Source organism: Eptatretus burgeri, chromosome 5 (assembly GCF_056783735.1).
Source record: "Eptatretus burgeri isolate ZD-2024b chromosome 5, Ebu_testis_v1, whole genome shotgun sequence".
Taxonomy (NCBI): Eukaryota; Metazoa; Chordata; class Myxini; order Myxiniformes; family Myxinidae; genus Eptatretus; species Eptatretus burgeri.
The window spans coordinates 31062153-31081605 of record NC_140965.1 but is presented as its reverse complement, the minus strand read 5'-3'; the positions used below and the strand labels follow the sequence as shown (position 1 = coordinate 31081605).

Here is a 19453-nt window from a genome sequence, read left to right as displayed (position 1 = left end):
CACAAAATGGTCTATTCGCTCAAATCAATTTATACCAAATTATGTTTGAAACTTGAATCCAAGCTTCATGAAATATGGGGTCACAGGAATACAAGGAACCGACAAAGACCCAAACTAATGTGCTTATGGGCCAACTGCAACTCAAGCTCGTAAATTACAAAACATTCATCACACGACTGCGGAAGAAAATGAATCGATAAACCTGGAGAGGCCAAACAGTTTGCAAAATCCGACTTGACTAGCCTTTCTTCAAACATCGTGAAGCAGACAGAACGCTCCATGAGCTTCACCTGGCCGACTGACCTGGACACTGGCAGATTCGGCTGCAATGCCGATTCAACGTTATTGATCCACATGGCCAATGGCGTTGGGAAAATGTTTGATGAGCATCCGACAGGATAAGAGATATTCTTAAATCGAAACGTGTAGAGAAAGAAATGACCCACGATTCAATGGGAGATCGATCCCTTCCAGTCTCCAACATTCATTCGTGTTTTCTGGATGGTGGTGCCATGTTGCATTTTCAACAGTGATAATCGAACCGTGCTCCAATCCAAAGTAAAAGACAAAAACACACAATTTATGATTTGGAAAACAATATTGTTGAATTGCCACATTGGCAAAGACATCTTCCACCTATCGCTCCAAGCACGATACTCTTAGCTCTATATAACCTACTACTTGCAAAAGTCCGAGTTTTTGGACCATCTTCAAATTCCAGGGATGATGGGTAGATTCCCCAAAGAGATCAGCATCCTGTTCCTCCAGGGTGGGTACTGCTGAGGTTGGTTCAAAATGTCATCGAAAGTCATGAATGTATAATGAGCAGCTGTTAAACCTCTTGGAGTACCACAGATTTAAATGTCGAATGGATAATGAAAGGTGGAACCAGGCAGGGGGCACAGCAATGGTTAGCAAGATGCAGGGCCGGGTTCTCTGTTGCAGTTGCGCTATTGAAGCACATCCCATGGATCAGACAGACAAACATACTGACCTGACTGAGCAATCGTGAAGTATAACCGTACAGGGCTTATCATGCAATACTGGGGGAACAGGGGGGGGGGGGTGGGGTTGTACAGGCCATTCCACACTAAACAAAAAAAAATTATACGACCATTTTTTTTTTTCGGGGGTGGGGGAGGGGGCAGGTAGGGCGCATGATGCACGTCTCCATATAGATCTATCTGTGCCAACCCAACATTCCATGCGTTTCATAACAGCTTCATTTCCTGCCTTTTTAGGACATCCTCTCGGTTTTCTTCTCTTGACCATGACCTTCACTGCATCTTCTGACCTCGATTGCCCATGGTCATACCATATCAAACAATTCTTCTCTTGCTAAGTTTTATCACAATTATTGGGCTGGCAGGATGACCGAGGGGTACCCACACTCACCCCACGTTGTCCAGTCTGGGTTCGAATCTTGGCCCAACTATAAACTGTCATCGTGGTGTTTTGCAAGCAGGATGATTCAATGAGTGCCATCCCTCAGATGGTCATTAATCCTCTGTGTCTCACCTGCCAGCATTAGTTGATGGAAGTCAAAAAAAATCCCACGGTTTCCTTCGCAGAGCAATCCTCAGACCCCAAACCTGGCCAAATTTTCCCTCCAACATATAGGGAGCAGGGCATCAGCGGCATGGCAATTATCACCACCACGTCCCTGGGCAAATGCTGCTGCTCAGTTATGTGCTGCATATGAAATAACTATTTGTATTTTGAAAGAATCTCTTCCACTCTGAGCTCAGAATTGTCTGAGACAATCCAAGTTATTCTAAAATGAATAATATCCATTTTCTTTCCTTCCTTATCCACGAATCACTAAATCCTTCATTTTAATGTAAACAGCAAAAAAAATTTTTTATTGTACTTTTCCATTTTTGAAACATCTCCTTTGCTTCGTTTTCACTTTCAGCATTTCATACCAAGTCATATGGGAATGGCAAGCTTTCAATTAATCAAATGATTCCATCACTATTACAAACTTCAGATGACTGATCCTTGGTGTAATCCTACTTTGACTTTCAAAATTTCAGTGCATCGCAAGTGTTTTTTTTGTATACATTGTCGAGGCTCATATGAGAGCTAACACACAGAAACGCACAACAAGGGGAGCAGGAGACAAGAGGAGCAGGAGAGGGAAGGACAAAACAGTGGGGAACAGGGACATGAAGAGATCTGTGGAAGGGAGAAGGATTGGGTGGGAAACACAGAATAAACAAGATGGACACCACAGGGACTTTCAGGAAGGAAAGCAGGGAATTTGAAGGAGGTGGGTTTAGGGTGGATTAACGGGAGTAGAAAAGATCGTGGTTTTGGATGGGGGGGTTTTGAGATAGTAAATTTGAGATGGTTGTTAAGAGATGGCGGTGAACAGCTGTTTTGAAGGCCTGGATGGAAGAGTGGGATTGAAGAGAGGGTGGGAGTTTATTCCAAAGGTGGGGAAAAAGAGGAATGAAAGAGTGAAGGTGAGCAGTGATTCATGATTTTGGTAGTTTTACCAGAAGGGGGTTGTTGGTAGACCTTGAGCACCCTGCGGAAATATTGGGGGGGGGGACTCAGACAAAGCAGGGGGACGAGGCCAGAGAGGAGACGGTAGAAGACAGAAAGACCACCGACCTGCCTGCGGTGAGAGAGTGAGACCCAAAGACTCAACCTCATCGTGGGAGATGCCAATGATCCGAAATGCCTTGGTTTCCACTGTGTGAAGCCGAGAAAGGCGAGAGGCAGGAGCACCAGCCCAGAGGGGAGAGCAGTACTCCATCAGACTGCGGACGAAAGCTTTTAATGTGGTCAGGATCTCAGGTGGGCCGAGGAAGGACTTTGCATGACGGAGGATTCCCAGTCGGCGACTGACTTTGGAGGACGGGTTGGAAATGTGGCTTTCCCAGGAAAGATCATGGCAGATAGTGAGACCCAGAAGCTTGAATGAAAGGACTTCTTCCAGAGGATTGTTGAGAAAGTAGGTGGGGGGGTGTGGGGGGGGGAGAGGGTTCTGGATTGTCCTTTCGGAGAGACATTGTGAGTGTGAGATTTGTCCGGATTGAAAGACATGTTCCACGTGTTGGACCAGTTTGTGATTTTATCCAGATCTGCAGAGAGCGAATAAGCTGCTGCTTGCTGATTTGAGGGACGACAGAGGGTGGAGTCATCAGCAAAGAGATAAAGCGGATTTTCCAGAGAGTTGGAGAGATCATTGATGAAAACCAGAAAAAGAACAGGACCCAGAACACTGCCTTGAGGAACTCCAGCCTGGACAGGAAGAGGGGATGAAAGAACTCCATTTAGGGCCACACGTTGACTGCGACAGGAGAGGAAGTCTGCGAGCCATGAGTGGAGATGTCTTTGGATACCATAGGAAGAGAATTTGCTGAGCAGGGCGGGGTGCTAGACCGTGTCAAAAGCACGCGATATGTCTAGGGATATGGCTCTGATTTCATGTCTGCCATTGAGGACCTCCATCCATTGTTGGGAGAGCAGAAGCAGCATATCCAGGATAGAGTGACCTGGTCTGAAACCAAATTGATGATCAGAAATCAGGCCATTGGAAAAAAGGAAGGATTTAATGTCTGAATCGATGATGGATTCCATAACCATGCTGATGATTGGGAGAAGGCCGATTGGTCTGTCGTTGCAGGGATCTGTTTTGTAGGGCGGTAATGTTTGTTGATTTCAAAGCAGATGGCAGATGACGTTGAACAAATGCAAGGCAGAAGAGAACAGAAAGAAGGTGAGCAAGAGCAGCAGAGCAGGTGTGAGGGGGAAGATTTGAGGGAATAGGCTGGGGGGGGAGGGAGAGTTGAGGGAGAAGGGTGAGGGAGGAGAGTTGAGGGAGAATGGTGAGAGGGAAGCTTGGAGGGGTGAAGATAATGTGAAGGAAGCTTTGAGAGGGAGGGGAGATGATGAGAGCAGGCACGGCCAAGGTGCAGGAGGGTGATGGGAGAGGTGGGGAGAGGTCAAGAATGAGACTTGGTAGAGGAATGTTGAAGAAGTGAGTGGGCAGGGGGAAGTACAAGATTTGAGGGGTTGGGAAGAGGAGGAGGTGTGCTGAGAGGAAGGAAGAAGCATGTTTGCGGTGATGAGGAGTGTACTGATTGAGAGAGAGTGAGATATCTGTTAGGTTAGAATGGAGCCTACAGATGTTAGAACACCATACACTTTGGGAGAACAGAGGAGGAGCTGATACTGAAGCAGAAGAGAGGGAAAAGGCAGCAAGAGCGGAGGTAGGATGAGGGGCAAGATGGGAGGGGTAAGGAGAGGGGATAACAGGTGAGGAGTTAGGAGGAGGTAGATTTAAGGTGGTGGGGTGAATTGGCACTGAAGTTGAAAAAAAAGGACGATTGATGGAAGATGAACATGCATTGCAAACTGGGGTTTTAAATTATTTTTAAAGTCAGAGATACGATTAAAGACATTACGTGAGGGATGAAATAAAGGTGAATTAAGAGAATGAAGAAAGGAATCTTAACAGTTGGACTTTCTGTCATCCCATTAGACATGGGATGAAGGAAAGGTCAAATTGAAAACAGTCTTTTGAAGATGAAGAGTAGTGAATTATGATACAATACCCAGAACTACACGTGTGAAAGAGGAAGTTGTAATATTTTAAGAGACCATCTTTTTATTTTTTGATAAAGATTATGCAAGATTAGGAAAAGGAAAGGTTGAAGAAAAATCCTGTAGGAGTTGGTGAATTTGGATCGGCAAACGCAGAGGGAAGCTGGTAGATCGACGGAAGTTACAGGAAGAAGAAAAAGCGGGTAGAGAAAGGCGTAATTTCAGGTGTAATGTGAGAGGTTAAAAGAACAAAGAATTTTTTTTTAAGATTATGTAAGATGAGGTGAAGGAAAGGTTGAAGAAAAAATCGTGAAGGTGTATGGTGAATGTAGGTTGGCAAAAGTAGTAGATGGAGGAGGAAGAAGAGTCGGTACAGGAAGTCGCGTGGTGTACAACGTGAAGTAAAAGGTTAAAAAAAGAATAAAAAAAAAGACATGAAACAGAAGGTATAGTTGAAAAGGATAGGAGGGTGGAGGGAAAAGTGGAGAGAATAAAAACTGATCGTAATAATAAAGAGGAAACACAATAAACACAATAATTACGCACACAAACGGGAAGAAGGGTAGGCCTCAAGGAAACCAGATATGAAAATATGACGAAAACTCCACAATTAGCACAAGACCAAACTAGAAACATACAGTAAACAGAGATAACAAAATGACAGTAAAAAAGTGACAAAAGCAACTGGAAAACTTATCTGAGAAAGTCGGCAGAGACCTTGAAGAAGACCCAGAACCGGAAAGTTAGTCTTTACCACTGTTTTTTTGTACATTCCCATGACTGCTTTTGCCTTTCTTCCGACTTATCCATTCTTCCCATCATCGTACAAAAATCTTAACGTAAAGGTAAAGTGGGATTTATGCGAGGGAAAGGTGCCAGGGAGACTGCAAGTTACATCTTATGAGTCGAACTTTTGATACACTTGCAACATCTATTTTGTGGAAATGCATTCGTATTTAAAAATATTATTTCATTTTTCTTTCTCCCTCATCACCACCTGTCTTCTTCTTCCAACAAAAAGCTTTCTCCATGATGACAACTAAAAGTCCACAAAATGGCGAAAAAAAAAAAAAAACGTCCCGCAGAGTACGATACTTGCAAAATCCACCCCTTTCCAAAAGCTGCCGTCAATACATCAAATTGTCCATCTATCTATCTATACATTACTAAAACTCTCATCTTGTATATATGTATGTTTGTATGTATATATGTTCCTGAAATACAGCCAAGACGGTACACGATAGCCCAAAAATTTTACACCCACCTTACTCACCATTCGCCTGCAGTGTGCAGTATCAAGTTTCGTTCAAATCGGGCAATGAAAAAATTATTAAAAAATCAATTCCCGATTAAGTCAAGTACTCTTTGGGAGTATTTGATCAATGCAAACAACCTCAGCGGTATAGTTCGCTGGAGCTATCTTTATTTTTTTGAAATGATTTTTTTATCAACCGCTGTCACAACAGGAACCCAACAGGTTCACGGGTCATCTAGTTTAAGATAAAATTGACAATCTTAAAAAAACGCTCAGGTGAATCGGATGAAAATTGATTATTTTTCGGATTTAAATTGATTTTAGAAGTTTGACCTTAACTTGACCTTTGACCTCAAATAGTTGTTTTCCCAATTCAGTGATGCAACATGCAAGTCCTGTTAAACTTTCAAGTCAATTGGATGAAAAACAATTAAAAAAAAATTGACCTGAAGATGATCTTTGACCTCAAAATAAATAGATTTCTCAGTTGAGACTGCCTCTACAACTTAGTAAAGTTTCATGATGATCAGTCAATCAAATCACAGTGAATTCACACCGAATTTATGCCTGAGGATATTTGAATGACAACCACTGTAAAACGTCCCATTAGTTTCAAACCGTTTTGAGGAGAAACACAATAACTCTCTAAATGAATTATAATCAATTGTAAAATCCACCTTGTAATTATTTTTTAAGTCTGATAGTCGATTTTGAAGTATGTTTTTGAATAACTATAACAATATTTTTTGCTTCATCACCTTATTCTTTCCATAAGGAAAGCAACGTCGGAAGATGTTTGGGAAATCACGCATGCTCCGGGTGAAACTGTTATAGTTTTGTGTCCGCTTCTTAGGTTACAACTACACTTATCACTTTTCACCGTGATATTAAATAGGGTATTATAAGTTTCCATAGACAATAAAGATGCTTCATATTCTTTTGCATGCCTGGTGTTGGTTTAATGGTTAGGGTGGTGGGCTTGGGATCCTTGGATCCTGAGTTCAAATCCCACTCGGCTGTTGAATTAATACCAGGTGGGGTTGACTGCCTGTCAACCTTCCGTGGTTGGCAAAATGAATATCAACTTGCTGGTAACCTATGTCAGAGTGGTGACCCGTCCAGGATTGTGTCCAATAGCCAAGGAGACTGCTTAGGCAGCACCAACGCTCTGCACAGAGTATGGTCCTGATGGATGGGATGGATGGTTTAGTAATTTGACCTGTTGGCGATTGACAAACAAACAGACAGAATAACAAAATCGACGGACCAATTTACTTGAAAAAAAAACTTCAATTTTGTAAATAATAAAAAGACCACAACAAACTATGTGGGTGTGATGAAGGCATTGAACTGTACATTTTATTTACAAACTTTGTACAGTCAATAAAAGAAGCAAAAGGCAAGGAAGAATATTCGCACAATATTTTAGATGGTTGAAAAACAGCAATGGGACGCAAGCGAGATCAAAAACTCAAAACACGGAATGTCAACAGCAAAACACCCCTTGTGAATGCTGTCCACCACCTACAATTTACCGCATAATGCGGTGCACAGATTTTGGAAAAAACCCTCCAGGAAATGCAAGAGATATTGGCACGATCGACAATAATCTCAAAAAATGCAATGTAGCAAAGGCATGCAAACCAACTCGAGCTTGCATTATCTTTCAACCATAGCCATAACAAATGAGGAAGAAAAACACAAATTGCTGTGGTGCATACAAGAGTAGCGAAACAGCATACTCTGTTGAATAACTTAGAACATATCATAAATGTTCACACCATGCTAAGCTTGGTTCTCAGTGTTTGAGCTTTTAAATCATTTTGTTCTCATTACAAAAAAAAATAAATAAAAAACGAAACTTGGGATTCTTGGCAGAGTTACGGTTATGGAGAGCATTTCTAAATCTAAAAAGTAAGTCAATCATCACAAAATACTGAACTCAATTTTTATGATTATTCAGGTTAGCAAATCAAAAAGGAGGTTTCAATGCCATATATTGTCCTATACAATAAACATTAAGAACCCCCCCCCCAATAAAAAATAGAATTTCAACTGAAAATGTCTCCAGAACCATGGCCTATTTGATAAATATTTTAAGAGTGGGGAACACAGGGTGCCAATCATTTCAACGAAATAAAAACAAGTGTCATCACCAACTATACAACCAGGTTGGATTACATATGGTATCTTTATGTGACGCTAAGGGCATTTGTCAAGCCTCAACAACAAATCGCACATCCGGTTACAAAAGCTCTACAACTCAAGAGTCAAGACCCCATTAGTAACCCCTCACAGAATGGGTGCGTGTGGTTAAGTTAGTACAAGTACTGAAAACCCACGTCAGCTTCGGTGACACGGCCATCAAAAAAGGTCAAGAGGAAACAATTGCATTTACTTGCATTGGCAAGCACAACTTCATTGAAACACTTTTGTCAAAGTAATTAATTATATTTTTTGTTTGCTAAAAACAACACAAGTGATGACCAATTTTGTCTTGTCTGTTTCACATACTGATATGCAATGTTTGTCAAAATAAAATCTATCTCCTTTAAGGCAAGTTTACAGGTTTGTGGTTTCAGCCTGTGTGAACGCACAGTAAGGGGACAAAGAAAAAAAGAACAGTATGGCCAACAGAGACAACTAAAGAGTACAAAAACTTCGAAAATGCTAATTGGATACCAGCATGACGACACTATCAAAAATAAAGTAATAAATTCTACCCCAAATCCTGACTATTACTTCGGTATATCTTCAACAATACTTTACAAAAGAAAAAGCCTCAAGTGGCCAAATATCTTGCTTTTGATTCTGCATAACAAAATATTTCGGCTCTCACTTTTTGGCGACATTTTACAAATATTAGAACTGCCAACTTCAGCAAATCCTTATTAAGCAATTAATTAATTTGTTTCGGAACAAAAGCACAGCTAAAATCATGAGATTATGAAAACGTGCTTTGCAGCAGCAAAGCTGAAAAATAAAAAAATAAAAATAAGGAGGCAAATTAGATTAAAAAAAAATAGATGAAGGTATCTTTTAAAATAAACTTAGCATTTGAATGAAGATCTGATCTTGCAAGTGAAGGTTAGTGTCTGTTTACATTGGAGGATAGGTAGAACGATGGACAAAATCAACAGGACATTGACTGAAGTATGTTTACTGCTGTGGGAAGGAAGGACAAGCTGACGTTTTGGGCGTTAAACCTTCGTCAACTCCTGAAGGGTTAGCGGCCAAAACATCAGGTGCTTCTTGCTTCCAAAAACAGCAGTGAGCATCCCTCAATCGGACGCCCCGTTAATTTCATGCATTCTTTAACATTTCAATGATTGGATAAGCCATACACAACTTAAATAAATGGATGTTGACATTTATTGAGCAAACAAAAATGCCAAAATGCACTTTACCAACGAAATGCTTGCTGTCACTACATTTATCGCCAAAATCAAGACACCATTAAAATGGCATACCTCTCAGAAGGACACAGAAATACATCCCATTAACACTAATACAACCACATTTGAAAGGAAATTAAGTAAATCTACATGAAGATTACAGCAGCCTTAATAAGTGGGAGCAAAAATAAAAATAAATCATTAAACATTCAGGCTTGCACAGGAAGTTTTGAACACCGGTCAGAAAGCGCTTCCATAAGCAGACCAATCATACAAAGCCACGATGAGTTCAGCACGCAGACAATTTCCCAGGGCTCTCACACATCAATGCCACTTGAAGGAGCCAGGGTGAGCAAAAATAATGGGGCATTAGCATAGATTTTGAGGTTTGGGGGTGGGGGGGAGTGAGAACGAAGAATAAAAATAAACTCAGTAAATGGCAAGACAGAAAAAATTAAAATAAACAATAAATAAGGAGATGGAACAAGTTAGCACAGTTAAAATCTACAATGACATACAAGGCCACAGCACCTCACCACAACAACCCTTCCCCCCAACCATCAAAGTCCAATCAGTGCACCTCTCTCTAATTCCATGACAGAGTGATTGTATGTAATGTCGAGCAACTATAATAGATGCGGGAGCATACAAGCAACTTAATACTACACCACGACTGTCTGTTTATAACCAGGCTACACCGTGAAGAGACTCTTCGTAGTGGAACCACTTTTGGAGGCAGTGTCTGAATGTGACTCGTAGCCAATGTGTGCTTTCAATGGTAGCCCCAATCGCTCTTTATATATCCTTCTGCAGGAGAGATATGATAAACATGAGAGTAAGGAAAAGGGAAATAAAATGAGCCTTTAGGATGACACTGAAAAGGTTAAAAGCAAATACATGAGTCATTTTGGTCATTCACACAAAACGTGCATTTGAACCCAAATACAATAAGTGGAGTGACTCGTCATAATGCAAGTTTCACAAATAAAGGATAAGAGATGATGATGATTAAAATGATGATGACAATGATGCGTACCATACTTTTTACAGAGCATTAGTGCTGTCGAGCAAGTTTATTGGCATGTGTTATGTTGGGTGGTTTGCCATCGACTTGGGAATTTGGCCTGAGTGTCAGCGATAGCTCATCTACCCTTTGTGAAGCACAGTGGGGTCTTTCACGTCCCATCAACTAATGCTAGCACATGAGACACCAAGTCAAGGGACATCCAGTTTAACGTCCAACTGAGGGACGGGTGCGCACATTGATGCCTGGCTCTGCCTGCAAAACACCAGGATGACAATTAAAGCTGCATCAACATTCAAGCTAGAGCTGGACAGCTCAGAGTTGACGTTCATACATTTAAGCTATCCTGCCAGAAAGGAAAAGAGAACTGTGGAATTAATAGCGGTGCATTAATAATCTTCTTCTTCTTCCTCCTCCAACCGCCACAATTATTCCCATGTTCTTGTGTGGTTCGCTTTTGTCCTTCGCTTATTTTATTATTCCAGGGCGATTTCTAAAGACAATAGTCGATAACCATTAATCGTAGGTCGCAGGACAGTGCTCGGCAAGCAAGCTCAGTAAATATTGCCATCGCACAAGAGCACTCACAATCATGCAGGACCAGCCTGTGAGTTCAGGCTATAAAGCATGTGCTTTGTTTGATAGAGCCGTTGTTCTAGCTATGATTGGTGGATATCAGGAGAGGGACTGCATGTGGTCCAATCAGCATGGCGCGGAAAGTGTGCGCAATGAGACCACTGAGACAGCTGGTAAGGCCGCCATGCATTTTACATTGTCATGCTGTGTGTGTGTGTGTGTGTGTGTGTGTGTGTGTGTGTGTGTGTGTGTGTGTGTGTGTGTGTGTGTGTGTGTGTGTGTGTGTGTGTGTGTGTGTGTGTGTGTGTGTGTGTGTATAATACACACAAGAATGCACATGCTTCTCAGTAAATAAAGTGGACGGTCTTAGTGACCACATGTGTGCTGCTCGGCTATAATTGGCACATGCGATGGCGACATATTATGTACACACTGATATTCGCCACAGGTCAATCATCATGGCATCAGTCATGGGCACAGGCTTTCAAAAGCACACCAGATTCATATAAAATAATCAATTACTTTAGAAATAGCTGTGAGGACCAAGGAAAACATGATCACTCACATGCTGCTGAGGATAAAAGTTAAAACCTACTGTACCTACTTCCGAGCCAAATACATCTTGATGTCATATGTTCCAGGTGTAGTTGAGTGCATTAAAGCTTTAAATAAATTTTTTCACATTTCAAAGTTAGACCGACAGTGTTCTGGGACCCCCGAGCAAAGGGGGCACATTTCACATGCAGTCTTTAATAGCCCCATTATTTAACAAGTTAACTAAAAGGAAAGATTGTTCGGTGTTGCTTCTGCAACAAATGACAACAAAAACTCTTTCATCTGACAAAGCAGAGAAACTCATCTTTCTCAAAACAAATCTGAGCTTTGTGGACTTCTAATATTAAAATTCTTAAATGTGGTATTTTCCACATTTTGAACGATGAGAGCACAGGTAACAAGAGAATGGTTGGTCTCCCGCTGAGCTTGTTAAATCACCAGGTGAGTAGCCCTCACTCGTGCGCTACTACCACCATTTATAAACCCGAGTCAACGGAAGATCAATTTACTTACTGCATGAACGATTGTTAGGAACAGAATCCCTTTGTAAAGGCCCAGTCACATGTTGACGTTTTAGCCAGCTTATGCCGATTTTTGGAAAATTTGTGTAAAACGCTGGTACACGTCGAATACGTTATGGGTAAGTTTTGATAACATTGAGAGCAGGCTGTAAAACACTGCCATACGTCGTAGTACGCTGGCTTTAAACGTTGTACTTTTCGGTTGTCCTCAAATTTTCCATGCTTGAAATTTTAAGACTTATGCCAGCGTATGACCAACACGTTCCGCATAACGCAGGCCATAAGTTGTAGCCACGTTACGCGATCGTTGACACGTCGACACACGTTACTTCTAAGTTACTCATAAGTTGAAACACGTCGAGGTAATGTTTAGCGTACCTGAAACTTATTTCTAACCTATGAGTAACGTGTTGTAGGCACGTTACGAGATCGTTGACACACGTTACTTGTAAGGTACTCATAAGTCGAAACACGTCAAGGTAATGGTTAGCGTCAGTGTTCCAGACTCCCTGATTTGGGGGTTTTTTTTATTTGGTATGACGGTGATGTCGACACTTCGATTTCTAGTGCGGTTATAATATAATATAATTAAAAGGCTGCCGCTCAACGAGTTAAATCATAACCGCACTAGAAATCGAAGTGTCGACATCACCGTCATGCCGAAGAAAAAAAAAACAACAAAAAAAAAAACAGGGAGTCTGGAACACTGACGCTAACCATTACCTTGAGTGTTTCGACTTATGAGCATCTTACAAGTAACGTGTGTCGATGTGTGCCAACGTTCGCATATCGTGTGTACAACTTATTCTCATCGCATGCAGAACGTGCGTCATACGGCAAGTACGTCGTAAAATGTTTAACACGTTTATAATTACAAGATGTACTCCACTTAATACGACGTATGATAGCGTACTTTAGCATTTTATTGACGCATACCAAACTTACCCATACCGTATTCGACGTGTGCCAGCGTTTTAGATGCATTTTTCAGAGGTTGGCATACGCTGGCAAGATCGCCAAGGTGTGACTGCGATGTTGACACTTCCATTTCTGCGGCGGTTATGATTTGAATCGTTGTGCGGCAGCCTTTTAATAAGCTACGTCACGTCATCGTCGGCGATGCGTGCAGCGCGCTATGCATAAGTTGGACTATCGTTGGGCATAGGTTGGGAAGGCCGACAACAGGCTCAGCATTCGTTGGTATAAGTTAGCTATAACACAACAAAACGTTCTGTGTCCGCTACTAATATGTTATGCATACGACCAACTCGTTATGAATACGTCCGAATCTTTAAAAAAACCATAAAAAGTTCAACGTAAGCCAGTGTTTTACATACATTTTAATACGTTGCCATTGCTGGCTAAAACGTCAAGGTGTGACTGGGCCTTAACACCGGGGGGACTCCCTCTCCTGTATTTTGTATAAAACTTGCTTTTCACAAGACCAGACAATTATGAAACGCTTCATTTTATATCCTTCAATAGCTTATCGAATGAGCACATGGTAGCTCATCATTCTTTAAAAATGAGAGGATGCTGTCACTGTGCCTTTCGATACACCAATCAATTAATCATGGGCACAGCACTGATCTGGCATGGTATCCACTTCATGTGTGCACAATGCACCAGGAAGTCATTATTTAGCACTTTATAAATCGGCATCGCTCTCGGTACTTTGGTCGAATACGAAGTTGTCTTTTGCAGCTTATTTTACGCATAAAGAAGTTGGAGTCATCTTTTTTCCAATAATGAAATTATGCATTTAAGGAATGAAAACACCTTTCTTCAATTTCTTGGTGATATACCGATTTTTTTTTTCATTCCAAATTTTCGGTATACCGGTATATTCAAATTTACAATAGTGGGGAAATCGATATGAAAAATTATACTGATATCGCCAGACCCTGGTATTGATCCTTACAAAGTTTGCACTTGGTAAAACCCATGGTCACAATGAACCCACGACGCATTTGTGCCACGACAGAAAATTTGGGCAAATCGGGGGTCATCGCAAGACAGTCCTACGAAATTTTGAGCATCGTGGCATCGACTTGCCGTCGTGAGGCAAAATTGGACATGTACCTTTTTTGCTCGACGATTTTTTGTGGTATCTATGTCTTGTGGCTGTCGTGAGTCTGTCCTACAACAGTCTTGCGTTATATAGTCGGGAGACGGACGCACGAGCGTCCCACGACTGTCGCACGACTGACTTGCGACACACCCACGACATATCTTTTTTTTCTGTCGCGTCCCCATCGCCAAACCATCTTTAATGTGTCGTAGCCCTTGTGACCACTCAAAATAGATTTAGGGCATGTTGCAAGATCTGGCCATGACAAATATTTTATGGGTCTACAACAACAAAATTTCGTACGATCCGTTGTGCCCAGGGCTTAAGGATGAAAATCTTAATGGAAAAGTAAATGAAGGGAGGGAAAGAAAAACAACGGGGCGGCTCCAATTTGACCTAAATATTGTCTATGAAAAGCAGTAATATTTATATACATTTTTGAGAGCATTTGCCTTCAATATTGAAAAAAAATTGCTCAAAATGACACATTTTTCATGTGTTGAAAAACTCAAATGGTAACAAGGGAAAAAAACAGAGGGTGAAAGAGCAAATAAATTAATTTCCACTCAAAATGTCAAAGCTGTTGAAATTTACAAACCATTGGCTACGTATGGTGACTATTGCCTATCAAGGACATTTTTATCAAATACATCGGTGACAAGAAACTATCTTTATGAAAGCAGCTGTTGATAAAAAGCAAATACCACCCGTTGGATCGCTGACGGGAATACTACATAAAAGGGGGGGGGGTGAGGAAGGAAGGGGGAGAGAGAGAGAGGAGGGAGGGAAAGAGAGGGAAGAGTCAGGATGGGGAGCAAGGAGGGGTGGAGGAGGGAGGGTGAGGTAAGAGGGGGACGAAGGAAGGGGAAACGAGGAGGAAGGAAGGGAGGGGAAGCGAGGAGGGAGGAGGGAGGGGAAGCGAGGAGGAAGGAGGGAGGAGGGAGGGGAAGCGAGGAGGGAGGAAAAGCGAGGAGGGAGGGGAAGCGAGGAGGGAGGGGAAGCGAGGAGGGAGGGGAAGCGAGGAGGGAGGGGAAGCGAGGAGGGAGGGGAAGCGAGGAGGGAGGGGAAGCGAGGAGGGAGGGGAAGCGAGGAGGGAGGGGACGCGAGGAGGGAGGGGAAGGGAGGAGGGAGGGAAGCGAGGAGGGAGGGAAGCGAGGAGGGAGGAGGGAGGGGAAGTAAGGAGGGAGGAGGAAGGGGAAGCGAGGAGGAACGGGATTGGAAGGCAGTGTGAGGGGAGGTGAATGGAAGGCAGCGCAAGGGGAGGTGAATGGAAGGCAGTGCGAGAAAAGGTGAATGGAAGGCAGCGCGAGGGGAGGTGAATGGAAGGCAGCACGAGGGGATGTGAATGGAAGGCAGCACGAGGGGAGGTGAATGGAAGGCAGCACGAGGGGAGGTGAATGGAAGGCAACGTGAGGGGAGGTGAATGGAAGGCAGCGTGAGGGGAGGTGAATGGGAGGCAGCGCAAGGAGAGGAAAATGGGAGGCAGCATGAGGGAAGGGGAAGGAAAGGCAGGGTACTGGGGCAAAAGTGCTTTCAATCTTCGATTGCGTAAGTGAACTTGCGGCTGCTGCACTTTGGTTTGTTTGAATCCACATTCTCAACCATCACCAAGAGGTAACTCTCTGGTGTTTGATTTTCAAATGTTTCAGAATAGTGGCCATCTTACAGTGGTGAGCAAAGTCTATGGAAAAAAGTGAGCATGCAAATTTCTGACTGACTGCCTTCTTTAACCTTCCCGAAATAATTTGAAACTGCACTTCTAGACCATTTGAACATGTTGTCCTCACTTTTATCAGTCAATGTATTGCCTAATCATCCATCATCAAAACATCAGCACACTTTAATAGCCAACTCGAAATGTCTTGCTAATAATTTAAAAGGAACATGCCCTTGGGGCCTGTTTAGTTTTCAAGTGACTTGCTTTTGCTGCAATATTGCATACAAGACAATTGTGCTTATGTATCGATATTATCCATCCTTTGCTAACCCATCATTACCTGTATCCCTTGTTTGTCCGACTCTGACTACTTTCTCCCTCCACCCTGCAGTTGTTGTTTCCCCTTTTCCTGCTGTTCCCTTTGTTATATTGTGTCCCAAATTGTTCTGTGTAAATGCTCTTCCATGAGCCTAGACCATGTTAAATGTTTTTTTTTTTAAACAATGCCCCGAACATTCACTGACCCCAACAGTTGTGCCATTTCTTAGGAAAGTATCCCCCGCAAATGGCAGGGCCAGACAGTACTTTGGAATCGATTCCACCCACCACAATTAAGCACTCTAACAAAATGGTTGATAAAATGAATGGTTGGCTGTCATACTAAACACTGTCCAGAGTATGAAACAATGTGCAAATTGGGCAAATGAACACTTTTTCTCAAAGTTGGAACTGCTGCTAAGGTCAATTCCACAGTTTCAATTTTGAAATTTGGTTCAGGCGAAGAGATTCTAGAGAGCTCGTCGCATTTCAGCTCCAATGCTTATAAACGTTCAGAGTTTCATAGGGATAGTGGAGGAGGAGGTTGGGAGGAGGTGGGAAGGAGGTGGGAAGGCTGGGAAGGGGTTTGGGAGGAGGTAGGCATGATGTGAGGGGAAGGGAAGGACAGACGTGCGGTGGAGTGGTAATTACGATTCATACTCTATCAAAATGATTCTGCATAGAAAAACAGTGGAGATGGAACAAAATAACGTCTGAAATACATTTTCTACCGGTCATACTATAAACGCCACCTGGACAGGAGACAAACACCACCCGGAGATAAACGCCACCCAGACACGTCGTCCAGAGACAACTACCAGAGAGACATCTGGAAATAACAGTCTTGATAGTCTAGCGAATCAAATATTGTGCGAATACAACTTGCTGGATGTTTATAAGCGTTACAGCTGAAATGCGATAACACAGCTGACATCCAGACTGTCAATGTCCAAAATGGACACATAAACATTATTTTTAGCAGTCAGAACTGCTGTAAAGGTCAAGTAAGAAGTGTAAATTTTGAAATTCGACTCAGTTTTAGAGATTCTAGAGATTATCACATTGGCAGAAATGAAAGAAAGCAACGAACACTGGTGTCTTCAGGCATTTATGAGCATTGCGATGTATCCGGCGATTCGTAGGTATGAAGATGAGGAATTTGATGATATGCGTGAAGAAAGTGAAAATAAAAATTTCGAGCACTTTATGGTTGAGAAACTGTTACGGCCAGTTCCAAGTCAAGTTATTGTTGAGCATGACACCCCCCCCCCCCACCCCAAAGACGAATTAAGATGCCAGCAATACCAATTAAAATGTAAAGGTCGAAAGGGTCTAAAGCTGGTAGTGTAAAGGTCGAAAGGGTCTAAAGCGGGTGGTGTAAAGGTCGAAAGGGTCTAAAGCGGGTGGTGCAAAGGTCGAAAGGGTCTAAAGCGGGTGGTGTAAATGTCGAAAGGGTCTAAAGTGGGTGGTGTAAAGGTTGAAAGGGTCTAAAGCGGGTGGTGCAAAGGTCGAAAGGGTCTAAAGCGTGTGGTGTAAAGGTCGAAAGGGTCTAAAGCGTGTGGTGTAAATGTTGAAAGGGTCTAAAGCGTGTGGTGTAAATGTTGAAAGGGTCTAAAGCGGGTGGTGTAAAGGTCAAAAGGGTCTAAAGGGGCTGGTGTAAATGTCGAAAGGGTCTAAAGGGGCTGGTGTAAAGGTCCAAGGCGACTAAGGCGGGTTGTGAAAAGGTCGAAGGGGTCTAAAGCGGGTGGTGTAAAGGTCGAAAGGGTCTAAAGCGGGTGGTGTAAAGGTCCAAAGGGTCTAAAGCGGGTGATGTAAAGGTCGAAAGGGTCTAAAGGGGCTGGTGTAAATGTTGAAAGGGTCTAAAGGGGCTGGTGTAAAGGTCGAAAGGGTCTAAAGCGAGTGGTGTAAAGGTCGAAAGGGTCTAAAGCGGGTGGTGTAAAGGTCGAAAGGGTCTAAAGCGGGTGGTGTAAAGGTCGAAAGGGTCTAAAGCGGGTGATGTAAAGGTCGAAAGGGTCTAAAGCGGGTGGTGTAAAGGTCGAAAGGGTCTAAAGCGGGTGGTGTAAAGGTCGAAAGGGTATAAATCGGGTGGTGTAAAGGTCGAAAGGATCTAAACCGGATATAAAGGTTGAAAGTGTCCGATGCCATGCATTTTCGAAAATGAATGTCTACGTGCTATTGGTATGCTCGAGACAGAAATGCCACAAAATGGTGTGGTCAAGCGTTTTGGTGTTACTCGGAACACCATAGTCACTCTGGAGACATCATCAACAAACCGACAACATCAGAGATCATCCATGTTCTGGGAAATCATGTTTGACGTCATGTTGAAAGCACTTTCGCCCCGGAACGCTGTCTTCCCTTCGCCTCCCCTCTCGCTGCCTTACCTTCCCTTCCAACCCTCCCCCTCATGCTGCCTTAGATTCCCTTCCCACCCCTCCCCCTGCATTACCTTCCCTTCCCCCTCATGCTGCCTTACCTTCCCTTCCCCTCACAGGGAGCAGAGGAGGGAGGAGAAGGGATGGGGGGAGGAGGAACCCGGCTTGTCCGGTAATGCCGGATACATTTACCAGTAATATAATAAAACTAGAAGAGCACTCTTCGATGTTAAAGAGACATGTCTCCATCAACATTATTACATCATTATACATATTTGTAACAAGTATGATTGAAAACCCTCCACCTACATTCAAAATATTAAATAATTCTGGCTATCAGAGCATGTGTCCGATCAGGTTGAAATTTAAAACATATACTTCCCATGACTATTAGATCATAATTTAATGTTTCATATCGATTGATGAAGCGGTTCAAGATAAATAATTTTTTTAAAGATTTTTGTTCAATACAATACGGCTCGGGCTGTTAGACCATGTGACCTGTTAATTATTTGTGAACACCCAAGTGTCCCCGAGGCTTGGAGAATGTGTGTGAAGTTTCCCCTCAATCTGTTCAGCCGTTCTGGAGATGATTTTGAAGGTTTTAGGGTAATTCCAATATTGCTGCCAAACGATGTGACCTCTGACGTCAAAGGTGGCGAACTTTCTGTTCCTCATGGATAGGTGACAACATATAGTTTTCCCTCAATCTTCGATATACCTGTAATGTTTTCCCTCGATCTGGTCAACCATTTGAGTTTTTTTGAAGGTTTTTATTTTTCATGAAATATGGCTGCCGAACCACGTGACAGATGACGTCATCAATTCCCCCCCCCCCATACAATTTAGCCACACATGACCCTCAAAAATTTTCATACTGATCAGATAAAGCATTTAACGTATGCAATTAGGATGTCAGAACAAAATCACCGATGACAGCATTAAAAACAAACAAACAAACAAACAAAGACAAAAAACAAATCACACTTGTTTCCCAGTCAGTGGGGAGTCTTCATGTCGCAGTCAGTGGGGAGTACTTCACACATGCCAAGTTCAATTTTTTTTCCACAGAGCTGTTTGTGAGATCGAGGTCCAAAGTTTTTCCTTTTTTCCAACATGGCTGCCACATCATGTGATCTGTGACATCAT

At 42.6% G+C, this 19453-nt stretch overlaps 1 protein-coding gene across 2 annotated transcripts in view; it reads right to left on the bottom strand.

Annotated features, from left to right (window-relative positions):
• Nucleotides 1–7140: 7140 nt before the first annotated feature.
• The window catches only part of LOC147026155 (eukaryotic translation initiation factor 4E-1A-like), a 91784-nt gene continuing 79471 nt past the window's right edge, over nucleotides 7141–19453 (bottom strand). For both annotated transcript variants that reach the window (XM_085881275.1, XM_085881276.1), the window contains exon 7: nucleotides 7141–10014. In XM_085881275.1, the coding sequence (XP_085737401.1) occupies nucleotides 9900–10014 (115 nt within the window). In that variant the 3' untranslated portion in view covers nucleotides 7141–9899. The remainder of the gene's footprint in view (nucleotides 10015–19453) is intronic.